The sequence below is a fragment of the Molossus molossus genome, unplaced genomic scaffold (genome assembly GCF_014108415.1).
Source record: "Molossus molossus isolate mMolMol1 unplaced genomic scaffold, mMolMol1.p scaffold_m16_p_26, whole genome shotgun sequence".
Lineage (NCBI taxonomy): Eukaryota > Metazoa > Chordata > Mammalia > Chiroptera > Molossidae > Molossus > Molossus molossus.
Window position 1 is genome coordinate 522,765 of NW_023425362.1, and position 12,747 is coordinate 535,511.

Sequence of the window (12,747 nt, forward strand, 5' to 3'; positions counted from 1 at the left end):
CTCTGCTGGTTGGCTGGGTTCCTCTCGGGGCTGCAGGTCTGCTGTCCCTGCCCACCTGCCCCCATTCCCAGGCCTGTCCCGCTCATGGTCTACCTCCCCAGACACTGCTGGGCCCCAGGATCTCACCCTGGGGTGGGCCTGTGTGACCTCACATGCCCCACCTCCCTGCTTCCTGAGTCAGGCCCATGGGGGTGGGTGCAGAGACTGTGACTCACCCACAGCCATCAGCTGACCGGAGGGGCTCACCTCGGGCCTGGAGAGGGCTGGGGCAGCTCGGGCCTAAAAGTGATCCTGAAGGGGATTATAGGTCCAGAGAAGTACAAGGAGGCAGCCCCACCAGGCGGGGAATGGGGGCTCTGGTGGCCATGATATCCCCCTGCCTCCTTCCTTGAGCTGAGCCACAAGGAGCTATGGGAGCAGGGGCCTGCTGTCTGTCTGCATCTTGAGCCCTCGGGTCCTGTTTCCTCCTTCCTGAGGGGGGTACCTCAGGCATGTTCCACCCAGTGCACATTTAGTAAGCCCCTACTGTATGCAGACCTCACTGGACACTGGGGTGGCCCTGGATAGAGAGCCCTGTGTCCCCCTGCTTGAGGCTGAGAGCCATTGGGGTGGGCCCCTCTGTCCCATGAACCACCCCAGGATGACTCAGGACATAAGTAGGGCTCAAGGACCCTGTACTTGAGAGCAAGTGTCTGGGAATCTGGTGATGGGGAAGGGGGTTGCTCCCAATCCTGGTGTCCTGTGCAGGGCAGGAGCTATGAGATATGTCACCCTGCAGCCACAAGGTACACGTGCCTGTGTGTGCACACACAGCATCAGTGCATCAGACCCCTGATTCAGTACGCACTGTGCTGGGCAGTGGGGACTCGGCAGTAACGGGGACAGATGGTCTTCTGGGGCTCCAAGAACACCTAGACAGAAAGGGGATTTGGTGGCTCTGTGACAAGTGGAGGTAGTCCAGCTTCACATATGGCTGGATCCAGGTGCTCACGTCTGGGTTCCACGTGTCTGAACTTCCCAGTACATGCTAGTTTATGCCCCGGCAGCAGGGATGCTGGTGGCAGGCAGCCCCAACCTGCGCCCTGCACAGCACATCACTGTGGCTGGGGAGACTCGGTGGGTGAGGCCTAAACATAAGCCATCTGTCTGAGGACGCTTGGAACAAGGATCGGTGTCTCCCACTGGACAAACAACGGACATCCCTGTCCAGGGACCCCTGACATGACAGTGCTACATGGTGCACACTAAGCCCTGCCCCACCCCCACCCCATTCCGAGACAGCTCGTGAGGGAATCTGAATGAGTTATGCCAGGTCAGCCCGGGAACAGCCTGGGAGTGCTGAGCTTGAAGGTGAAGCTGGAGACCTGGCTTCAAGACTGGACCCCAACACACCACTTCTGCCCCCTCCGCTCTGAAGCTTGGGGATGGGGAAAGGAATGAGGGGATCCCCAAGCTGTCCTCTCATGGGACCCGTGAAGCAACGCTGGAGGTTGGGACGCACGGCGTGAGCAGGCCAGACTTGTGGTCGGGATGTTTTCTGGGAGTGGGCCACTGGCACCTCGACTTTCAAGTTGCAGGCCACACCCTGCTCGTTCATTAAGAGCAGGAACCCCAGCTCTGACACAGACTGATTAGAATTTTTTTTTAAATCCTCACCAGAAGACATTTTTTCATTTATCATCAGATAGAGTGGGAAGGTGAGGGAGAGAGAGACATCGACTGGTTGCCTCCTGCACAACCCAGGCCAGGGCCAGAGCCAGAACCACAACTGAGGTACATGCCCTTGACCGGAATCAAACCCGTGACTCTTGGGCCAACATTCCAACTGCTCAGCCAAACCGACCAGGGCCAGCCTGGTTAGAATTTTAGGAAGTTCGCCCTGGCTGGTTTTGCTCAGTGGTTAGAGTGTTGGCCTGTGGTCCAGAGAAACCTGGGTTCGGTTCCTGCTCAGGGCACGTACCTTGGTTGCAGTTTGTCCCCGGCCCTGGTTGGGTTGTGCAGGTGGCAACCACTGGATGTGTCCCTTTCACGTCGTTGTTTCTCTTTCTCTCCCTCCCACTCTATCTGAACAAAAAATGGAAAAATGTCCTCGGGTGAGGGTAGAAAAAAAAAGAATTTTAGGAAGTTCATTGTGACCTCGGAGAAGTACAACCAGGCTGGCCTGGGGCTGAGAGGGTGTGAGCTGGCCCAGTGGAGGGGGACTGGACAAAGAACAGCTGTGCTTTTGACATTCAGGGGTTACAGTGAGTCACAGTAGAGGCTAAAGGGAGACCAGGGCTGAGGCCCGGGTAGGAGGCTCTTCTGTCAGCCCCCCACCCTCACACCTATGTTCCTACCTCTCCTGGCTGCTGCCCCCACCACTGCAGGCTCAGTGTCCCACCCAGACATGGCAACCTTGACCTGGTGGCCTGGATGACACTGACAATGTCCGGCAGGGCTCCCTGAGAACAGAAACCTGAAATCTGACCATGCCCCACCTCCAGTCCACCATAGCCCAGCACCATGGCCACCCCCCTCCTTTCTGTTCCTTAAGTCAAGCCAAGTCTCAGAAGCAGGACTGTCTGTTGTCACCCCTCCAGAGGTCTCCCCGCTGCACCCCTGTCTTACTCCCCTGCACTGTTACATCCCATACCCTCGCAGAAGGCAGCGTGGGGGGCTTGTCTGCCTAGGGCCAGCGTGACAGGGCGGGGGATGGCGGGTCCTAGGCAGGTTTGCTTAATGGGGAGGGTCCCCACTCCGTGGGACCCGCTGAGCCAGGCGGGAAGGCTGCTCCCCTCGGGTTGGCTCTGACCACTCACCCGCGGGATTCTGAGGGATGCAGCGGGGACGGCCCAGAGGGGTCTCACTTGGGTGGGCCGACCCCACCCGCTGGGGAGGGCAGGGGGTTGTCAGACACCTGCGCGGGGGCGGGGCCGGTCGCCATGGGGACGCGCTGGCCCGCCGCCTGCGCAGACAAAGGCCGGCCTCCCCGAGGCCGAGCGGCCGGTTCCCACAGCCCGGGCTCCGCTCCCGCCCTGCCCCTCCCCCGGCTTTAGCTGAAGCCTCATTAACTCCGCACAAAACCTCATCTGCCCGAGAAAGGCGCCCCAGCGCGGGGCCCTGGAGGAGACCCAGAGCAGGCAGCTGGGGGAGGGACACCGGCTCCCGGACAGGAGACTGAAGCCGGGTGGCTCCGGACTTGGCCACGGTCATGCGAGGGTGGGCTTCGCCACGGGGACTCAGCCCGCTTCCTCGGGGGCTGGATTCTCTGGGCAGATGTATCCGTTTGCCCGGTGCTGTGTTCACATATTTTATTTTCATTTGGTTGCCGATATTTAACAATCAGGTAATTTGCATAAAACACTCAGGTTTTAGCTTATTCTGAAACAACAACAACAGAACGTTGGGCCACCCAAAGGCCCAATTTCCAGCTTTCCTGGGAGGGGCTGCCCCGGGGCGGGCGTCAGGAGGAGTTTGTCCCCACTGCAGGGTGGGACATACGAGCAGATGCCCGAGCGCTGGGCAGATGCGGGCGCGGCCGTCGTGCCAGTAGGAGGAACACCTGGCAGAGCAGTTTACAGCCCCTGGGAACAACTCCGTACCTAGGGAAGTCAGGGTGGGCTTCCTGGAAGAGGTGGCAGCTGAGGGGGGTTGTTTCAGAAGGAAGAAAGGTACCAGGCACCGAAAACAACCCATTTAGGGAAAGCTTCTCATGGGTACCACACCCCAAGGGCCCCCTGGTGTCGCCGCTGTCCCTGGTCCTGACAGGGCTGGTCCCAAGGCCTGGCCGGGCGGTCACTCACCCAAGCGGCGCTGGGCGGCACACAGCAGAGCGGGGAAGGTCTGCCAGGAGGCAGCCACACCACCGCGGCCCGACCGGCCTCCACGGGGAGGGGCTTGGCTGGCCCGGGACCCAAGGCGCCATCTGCCCGTCGCAGAGGGGGCCCTAGCCAACCTCGTGTCTAGTTGTATTAGGTGGTGTTTTCCATGTTGACGATGGTTCGCCCAGGCATCTTTCATTTTGAGGGAGGAGCTGGGGAAGGGGGTGCGGGACGGGAGGTGGGGTGAGGGGAGGTGCCGGCGCCCGTGCCGGCGGGAAGGGTGCTAGGAGCCGAGTCCTGAGAGAGGCGGCTGCAGCCTGGATCGGCCGCACCCCGGCAAGGACAGAGGTGGGCGGATATCTGGAGAGGTGCGTGGACCCCAGGCGGGAGCAGCGGGAGGGGCTGTAAGTCCGACTCTGGTCTCCCCCTCCGCCGGCAAGGCCCATCCTCCCCGGGACCGCCCGGGAGGTGACAGCAGGGCCGGTTTCCGCTCCGCCGCGCCTCGGAGGGGCAGGAAGCCGTCTCGTCTCCGCGAACCCCTTCGCCGGCCCCGCCCAGCGCGCCGCCCTCCGTGCGCTCGGCTGGAGCTCCAGCGGCGGGGGGCGCGGGCGGACATGACCGGCCCGCGCGCCGGCTTCTACCGGCAGGAGCTGAACAAGACAGTGTGGGAGGTGCCGCAGCGGCTGCAGGAGCTGCGCCCGGTGGGCTCGGGCGCCTACGGCTCCGTCTGGTAGGGGCGGGGCGGGGGAGCGGGCGGGGGGCCGGGGCGGGACCGAGCGTGCGCCCCGCCCGGCAGGGGGCTCGGGGCGTGGGGTGGGGCCTCGCCCTGAACCGCCCCCGGGCCCTGCGCGGATCAGTGCAATGAATGGGGGTTGGGGGGCGTGAGCGAAACTTTCCTACCAGACGCAGCTCGGGGCAGGGAGAGGGGTCGGTCTCCCACCCGGTGCACCCGGACTGTCCCCCACCAGGCCCGAAAACTGCAGCGTCACAGGCGGTGAAAAGGCGGGTCTCCCGGGTCCCAAAATGTCCGAACACGCATCTGGGGTGTCCCTGGTCCAGGGTCAGGCAGCTCCGGGGTCTGCAGAGGCCTCCGCCCCAGGGTGGGTATTTTTGTTTGAAAAAGAAAAGCCCAGCCCTGGCCGGTTTGGCTCAGCGGTTAGAGCGTCAGCCCGCGGACCGGAGAGTCGAGTCCCGGGTTCGGTTCCCGCTAAGGGCACGGACCTCGGCTGCAGTTTGTCCCCGGTCCCGGTTGGGGTCGTGTGGGTGGCGGCCAGTCCATGTGTAGGTGTTTCTCTCTCTCTCTCTCTTTTTCTTCCCCCAGTCTCTCCCTCCTGCTCTATCTGAAGATAAATGCAAAAGTATCCTCTGGAAAAGATAAAAAGAAAGAAAGAAAGAAAGAAAAGCCTGGCTAGGGGGAGGGCCAGCCCCCTCCCCTTAGGATGGCCTCTGGCTTCCTGGGGAGTCCTGCCCTTTCCTCCTGTTTTGCAAGGGGTCTCAGACTCCTGGTAGGGCTTAAGCCTAAGCAAAGACACCTGCCATTACTCCTACAATCCTGAGGGGGTTCTATGCCCCACCCCCATTTTTGCCCCAAACAAGAGCTCAAACCACAGCCCTGCAGTTAGGCTCCGGGGCCCAGACAGACAGAATCTGGAATGGAGAAGGAGGGTCAGATGTTACCCTGGAGGATGGGGAAGCTGGAGGAAGGTGGCTGAGGGTCAGGTGGCCGCAGGAAGCCCTGGTGTCCGTTGCAATGCTGGTCAGTGAGGCTGATAGTGGGTGTGGATGTTGACAGGTGTCCCTCCCTCCAGCATCCAGTGGGTTCCTTACCTAGGCCAGTGTCAGGTGGCTGCTGTCCACTGCAGGGGCTTGGGGGTGGGGACAAAGGGGCCCTCAGGGGAAATGGCATTGCTCCAGGCTCTGGCGGAAGGTTAAGAATAGGACTTCCCCAGCCAGTCCTGAGACCAGTATTGGAGCCTGGAGCAGGGGCTTGAGGTCCCTGTGGCCGCTGATCTCAGCAGCCAGGAACCTCAGGCTGGTCATTCCAGGCATCCCTGCCTGCCACGGGCCTCTGTCTTCTTCTCTAAGACACCAAGGGCAAGAAGCGGGGCAGGGACAATGTCGAGTGGCTCGAGGGGCATCTGGTAGAGCCCTTGCTGGAATTGCATCCAGCCCAGAATTGCTTTCTGGGAGTCCCTAGTGAGTGTCGAGCTTCTCATGGGGAGTCCATGTCTCTCTTCACAGCACGGAGCTTGTGGTGGCCCAGTGCAGGTGATGGCCCATCCTGGGCTCCCATGTTGTTCTGATGAAGCTGTGTGCTCAGGGCCCACACCCTGTTTCTTAGCTGCACTGACACAGGCAATACATCTGCTGTCCCACCTAGGAGTCACCCCTACTTCCCACCCAAGGACTTGAACCTTCCCCAACCGGTGATAGACTACGGGAGGGCACAGATGCCCCAGGCACCTACCTGGTGTTCTTCCACCACTACCTGGGCCCATGCGCACCCCTAGTCTTGCAGGAGCTGCTCCCAGCACTGTGTGGACTCTGCTCACTCTTGGGGAAGGCAAGATCCCAGAGATAGGAGGTGAAGTGGGAGGGAGGGAAGGGAGAAGCATCAGCTGGAGGGAACAGTCTGAGCATAAGCAATGTTTTCAGCAGGGCCCCAGACTGAGTGCAGTGGGACCTGGGGTGGGGGTGGGGTGGCTGGATCCTTTGTGTTTAAGGATGATGCCAGTGACTGCTGAGTCCCCTGTAAAGAGTAGATGGGTGTGGGGGTAGAGGGTCTGGACCTCTGCAGACTGGGGTTGGGCACCCGGGAGGTATGTGGTTTCAGACACCGTCCTCTGCTAGATGTTTCCTCCTGCCTGGTTTCCCTCTGCTGAAAACAATGATGCCAGTTTCCCCCACCATGTCTTAAATATCCAGAGGCGTTGGAGGCGGCTCTGGAACCCTCCGGAGCCTCCTGGCCCTTCGTGGTGTGAACAGCCAGTGCTGTTTACCTGGGGTGTCATTTCCACACTGGCTGTAGAGACTGTCTCCAGCCTCAGTCTGGGTTAGGGGTGAGAGTCACTGAGTGAGGAGACAAACGATCCAGGTCCTGCCCTGGGGTTCCCAGGTGGGACAGGCGGATCCTGCGTGTTGGAGGCCTGGGCGGAGGGGTGGGGTGCAGGGTGAGCTGCTCCTGGACCGGAAGAGGCACGCAGGAAGCGCTGGTCACGTTCTCCTCCTGGGGACCCTGCGGCAGCAACTGGATGGCGGCCCAGCTCCCAAGGGTTCCCTGGAGCAAACGCCCCGTGGGAGCAGAGCGGTGGGCGAGCAGGGGTGGCGGAAAGAGCCCACCCCCGCGGGGGAGAGGCGGGGGGCGGCTGTGTGCTGACCGCTCTCGGCCCAGACCGCCCTGGGGCGTTGTGCACCGTGGTCCTCGCCACCTGCCACTGCCTCACCCGCCGCCTTGCAGCTCGGCCTACGATGCACGGCTTCGTCAGAAGGTGGCGGTGAAGAAGCTGTCGCGCCCCTTCCAGTCGCTGATCCACGCGCGGAGGACGTACCGGGAGCTGCGGCTGCTCAAGCACCTGAAGCATGAGAATGTGAGCTGGGACTCCCTGCGGGGGCCTGGGCGGGCCTGGGCCAGACGGCCATGCTGACCCTCTTCCGCCAGGTCATCGGGCTGCTGGACGTCTTTACCCCGGCCACCTCCATCGATGGCTTCAGCGAAGTGTAAGCGGGGCCTGGCGCGGTGGGGAGGGCGCGGCGGGGCTCCGTCCTGACTGCTTCTCCTGCTCCCTCCCAGGTACCTGGTGACCACCCTGATGGGTGCCGACCTAAACAACATTGTCAAGTGCCAGGTGCTGAGCGACGAGCATGTTCAATTCCTCGTGTACCAGCTGCTGCGCGGGCTGAAGGTGGGGGCTGAAGGTGGGCACGGGCAGGCGGGCGGGCCCTGAGCAGGGCGCCCGGCGGTTGCCAGGGCAGGAACCTGATCGCAGCCTTCCTTCTCGCAGTACATCCACTCGGCCGGGATCATCCACCGGGTAGGTGCGGGGGTGAGGGTCAGGCTCTGCAGGGCCTCCTGGGAGCTCCTCCTGCGCCCCCATCCCTCACCCTCACCCTCACCCTCACCCTGCAGGACCTGAAGCCCAGCAACGTGGCAGTGAACGAGGACTGCGAGCTCAGGGTGAGTGCTGGGGTCAGGGCGGGAGGAGCCATTGCTGGGCACTGACACTGGTGTGTGCTCTAGATCCTGGACTTCGGGCTGGCGCGCCAGGCGGACGAGGAGATGACGGGCTATGTGGCCACACGCTGGTACCGCGCCCCCGAGATCATGCTCAATTGGATGCACTACAACCAGACAGGTGACGTCAATCCCTGTGGGGTGGCTGTGCTGCGGGACCAGGGTTGCCAGCAGAGCTCATGCCAGGGCCTGGGGAGGAGTAAAGACAAGGACATGGGGGGTTCCAATCTTGGGGGCCAGCAGGCAGAAACAGACCTTCAGAGGGGCGGAACATGGTAGGTATTTAGCTAGCCCCACCCCCTGCCCAGGGCACGAGGCTGGCACAGTCCAGGCAGCCCCCCACTTCTCTGAGGAGGGACTTGGGGTGACAGACTGATGGGTTTTCTCTCCCAGCAGTGGACATCTGGTCTGTGGGTTGCATCATGGCTGAGCTACTCCAAGGAAAGGCCCTCTTTCCGGGAAATGACTGTATCCTTGGCCCAGGCTGGGGAGGGTTGAGCCGGGTCCCTTACTTCTGGTAGGGGGTCAGGGGGGCGGGGCTCAGGTGTTTCTGGCCAGTCTTGCCTCCTCGAGTCCATGCCGTGCCAACTGGGCTCACTGTTCCCAGCTGTAGGAGAGTAGGTTGTGGCCATCGCCCCAAGATCTAGGATCTGGGGTCCTGAGAAGCGTTTGTGTCTGTCCAGTGGGCATTTCCTGAGCCAGGCAGACATTGACCAGCTGAAACGCATCATGGAGGTGGTGGGCACACCCAGCCCGGAGGTTCTGGCAAAGATCTCCTCGGAACACGTGAGTCACCAGCCACCAGCTTCCTCTGCTGACCAAGTCCCCGTGCCCTGGAGGAAGCCAGTGTGAGATGGGACCAGGCACCATGTGGGGAGCACGGGCCACAGTGGACAGGGCCCAAGGCAGGTGCCTGGCCCCTTCAGGGGGAAGCGGGTGAACAGGGAAGACATTCTTGCCCTGAGCAACAGTGAACAGAACTGGAGTACCTGCAACAGTGCCCTGGACGGAGGGGCAGCACCAGGCCCAGGCCTGTTGGAGTGAATGAACATGGGGCTTCTCTTGATAGGCCCTTGCCTGGCTTACAGGCAGAGGAGGTAGAGGGTAAGCAGCCCCCTCAGGCGCTTCCCATGTGCCCCCAGGCCCGGACATACATCCAGTCCCTGCCCCCCATGCCGCAGAAGGACCTCAGGAGCATCTTCCATGGAGCCAACCCCCTAGGTGAGGACTGCCCCTGGGTCTCGGCTGGGCTCCATGTCGCCCTGGATGCAGAGCTGACCTCCAACCCCCTTCTCTCCCGGCCTCTCCAGCCGTGGACCTCCTGGGAAGGATGCTGGTGCTGGACAGTGACCAGAGAATCAGTGCAGCTGAGGCCCTGGCCCATGCTTACTTCAGCCAGTACCACGACCCTGACGATGAGCCCGAGGCTGAGCCCTATGACGAGAGCACTGAGGCAAAGGAACGCACTGTGGAGGAGTGGAAGGGTGGGCCTGGGGGGCCAGAGGGCAGGGGGCGAGCCCAGGGGCCTGGGGGGGGGGCACAGAGCAGGGGGGCGAGCCCAGGGGCCTGGGGGCTGCCTTCCCACTGAGGCAGGCAATGCCTCAGCTCCTCCTCAGGGTGGTCTGTCAACCCCAGGGCAGGACAGGTAGAGACAGGGCTGGAATTTCAGCAGAGCATGGGGACAGCCCAGGGCAGGCTCTGGAGGGGCCGTGGACTGACGCTGCCTTCAGATGGTGGTGGGCCTGGGCTGGGTGGCTGACACCAGAGAGGTGCATGGGGAGTACTGGGCTGGTGGCAGCATGAGCTCACCTTTCCCCTCACCCCCCAGAACTCACCTACCAGGAAGTCCTCAGCTTCAAGCCCCCAGAGACGCCGCAGCCTCCTGGCAGCCTGGGCATTGAGCAGTGAGCCCCGCTGGAACTCAAGGAGGGGCCTGAGCTGCCTGCCCCAGTTCCCGGCAGTGCCTGCCTGGTTCCCACGAGGATCGCCTCCCGCCACTGGATCCCTGGCCTGGGACCCCTGGTCTGCATGCCAGTCCTTGTGGGTGTCTATGCACACATACGGATGCATGAATGTGTACACGTGTGCAAGCCATGGGCGTAGGAGTCTGGACAGAGTGTCCGGGACTTCCTCAGCCCTTCCACCACCTCCCAACAACCAGGGACTCCCTTGGGACCTTGCTGTGAGGACCTGGATGCCTAGGGGGCTCCCAGGGGAGTGTGTCTGGCTCCAGATCTCGGTCCCAGTGAGCTGTCTCTGGGGAGTGGTGCAGCGGGGCCCCCTGGAGGCTCAAAGGGAGGGGTCTTAGTGGTCTAAGTTGCTCAGCCTGGAAGTGGAAGACTACCCTGAGAAATGCTAAGACCCAAAGGCCTGAGAGCTGGACAGGGCCTTCCCTGGGGAGTAGCAGGGTGGAGACAGCCACCAAGTGTCAAGTCAGACTATGCCTGGAGCCATGTGTCTCCCTGTGTTGTGTGGCACATGTGCCCTGATGTGTGTTCCTGGTGTTTCCACGTGAAAGCGTGTGTGAAGCTGTGGGCACCCAAAGCCAGTGGCTGTGACCAGCAGGAGGCCCAAGGTGGGGTGCTATACTTGCCTCTCTTCCCTCCTCCAGTGTCTGGTGGGGGTTGCTGAGATCCTGCTGTGCACCGTGTGAGGGGCTCAGGTGGGGAAGGGACAACCACAGGAGCAAACGCCAGGGTGTTCTCCTTGGGCACAGGGCCTGCCGAGGAGCTGGCAAGCATGCAGTTGGGGGATGCTGAGGGGTCTGGCACACATTGAGGTAGACTTGGACGTGGACCCTGGACCTTGGCTGAGAGCTGATGAAGCCTCGGCCTGCTCTCTGGCCTTGTGGCTGAGGGCTGGGTGCCCCGGTCTGTGGGCTGACCCTGGTCCTCCCTCCTTCCAGAGTGGAGCTAACCTAGTAACCTCTGGAACAGGACCCTGCTCCAGATGTGTTAGAGGTGTGTCTTCTCTGTCCACTGGTGGTGTCAGGTGTCAGATGGTGACCTCCTACCTCGCAGGACCCGGGGAGCTCTAAATGTCAAGTGCCTGCCTAGGGTGACTCAATAAAAGAGGTTTCCTCTTGCTCAGCTTGTGTCTCAGGCTTCAGGGCTGCCCCGCTGTCCCCCTGTGTGGAGGGGGTGGCCAGATCTCCGTGCATCACACCCCAGCTGGCCTGGCCACCCAGACCGCCGCACTGGCCAGATCCCTGAGGTCCCCAGTCAGACAGGCACCCTCTTCAGCACCCTCACTGCTCCACCCAGGCCAGTGGGCTGGGGGGGGAGGAGGGCAGGTTGTGATGGCCCCCCGCAGATCCACCCACACTCGATTGTCAAGGAGGCTGCTGGGAGGTCGTTGAGGGTCCCTGGGAGCAAAGGCCTGCCCTTGCCTCAGGCTGGGCTGTGTGAGGGAAGTAACTTCCTTCCTGGTGAAGGGAAAAGTCCACTTCAACTCTCTGGACACACACTGAGCTGCTGCAGCTCAGGTGGGGGAGGGCCTGGGCCCCAGAGGGGGTCAAGCAGGGTGTCTCCAGGACAAGGACATTCTGCGCCCTTGCCTGGGCTTTGGGGGTGGAGATTATCTGGGAGTTGAACATCCAGGGGCCTGGGCAGTGTGGCTACTGGGCCTCAGGTGCTGGGAAGCCTCTGGGGACCAAGCTATGCTAAGTCCTGTGTGGGGGGAGGGAGTTGGAGCAGAACTGGGCCATGCCCCACCCGAGGGTCTGGTTGGAATGGGGACCCTACTGGGCCCCTGGGCCCTACTCCCACAGCCACTAGGGGCCTCCTGGAGGAGACAGGTGGAGTGCCCCGGGCGGCCAGGGCATGAAGGGCATGGGGTACAGGTGGTGGTGGCTCCGGTGGCCCCAGGCTGTCCCCACTGACTAGTCCTGAGTGCTCAGCATCACCGGCAGGCAACCCAGGTGTAAAGCTGCTCTGGCTGGGCTTGAGCTGCTGATTCATGGTGGCAGGACACAGAGGGCGGGGCGGGGGCCTGGGGATCCTGTTACCCCACTCCCTCTCAGACCTGGGTGCTGGGCTGGGGGAAGATGTGGGAGGGGGCTGGAGGCTCTGCCCTTCACAGACTGTCTGGCCCAGGATGGAGTGTGACTCATGAAAGAATGACGCCCCCACCAAGGGGAGTAAGGGGGCACTGAGCTGGAGTAGGGTCCTCCTTCACCCCGGGGTCAGGCACACCTTCTTGGAGGGAGCAGAGAGGCTCAGGCAGGGCTTTGAAGGACAAACAGAAGGGAGTAAACTGGACTGGGGGTGGACAGACAGCAGGCTCCCCAAGTGCCAAGTGAGGGGAGAGGGAGCTGGGGGTGCACAGGGACCAAGGGAGACCTACAGCACCACCTCTCTGGCTCCTGGGTTTGGGAGGCTTGGGGTCAATGGTCACAGGGAGGGGTGTTGGGGATGTAGCCTAAGTTTGGGTGACAGAATAAACTCCCCCATTTGGAAAAAGGGATGCAGGCAAGACAGGTGCTTGGGAGCCACAGTGGGGGATGGATGGATCAGCCCCAGGGAAGAAGGCATGCTGGGGGATGGGGAGTTGATCCACATCAGAACTCAGTGCTCAGCTCAGGGGTCTCAGGGGTCAGGGACCCCGTTTGGGGGGGGTGAACGTTGGAGGAGCTGGTGGACAGTGACCTGGGGCAGGGATAGAAGTCTTGCGGGCCCACCGTCCTGGGGGCATGGTTAGTGACGAAGAAACAGGAGC

General features: G+C 62.2%; 1 protein-coding gene across 1 annotated transcript; it reads left to right on the plus strand.

The window, feature by feature from the left end:
• Positions 1-4,409: 4,409 nt before the first annotated feature.
• Positions 4,410-11,017, plus strand: MAPK11 (mitogen-activated protein kinase 11). The gene is made up of 12 exons (XM_036278283.1): positions 4,410-4,530; positions 7,258-7,387; positions 7,459-7,517; positions 7,591-7,702; positions 7,802-7,831; positions 7,927-7,974; positions 8,038-8,152; positions 8,428-8,499; positions 8,738-8,817; positions 9,174-9,252; positions 9,342-9,515; positions 9,860-11,017. The coding sequence occupies exons 1-12, from the start codon at positions 4,415-4,417 to the stop codon at positions 9,937-9,939; spliced, it is 1,095 nt and encodes a 364-aa protein (XP_036134176.1). The 5' UTR covers positions 4,410-4,414; the 3' UTR covers positions 9,940-11,017.
• Positions 11,018-12,747: the final 1,730 nt, after the last annotated feature.

Excerpts from the sequence above, each read along its gene's own strand:
- MAPK11 (XM_036278283.1), top strand. The coding sequence starts at position 4,415 with ATGACCGGCCCGCGCGCCGGCTTCTACCGGCAGGAGCTGAACAAGACA. Across the intron at positions 7,703-7,801 it reads AGCTGCTGCGCGGGCTGAAG|TACATCCACTCGGCCGGGAT; the intron begins GTGGGGGCTGAA and ends TCCTTCTCGCAG. Across the intron at positions 7,975-8,037 it reads ACGAGGACTGCGAGCTCAGG|ATCCTGGACTTCGGGCTGGC; the intron begins GTGAGTGCTGGG and ends TGTGTGCTCTAG.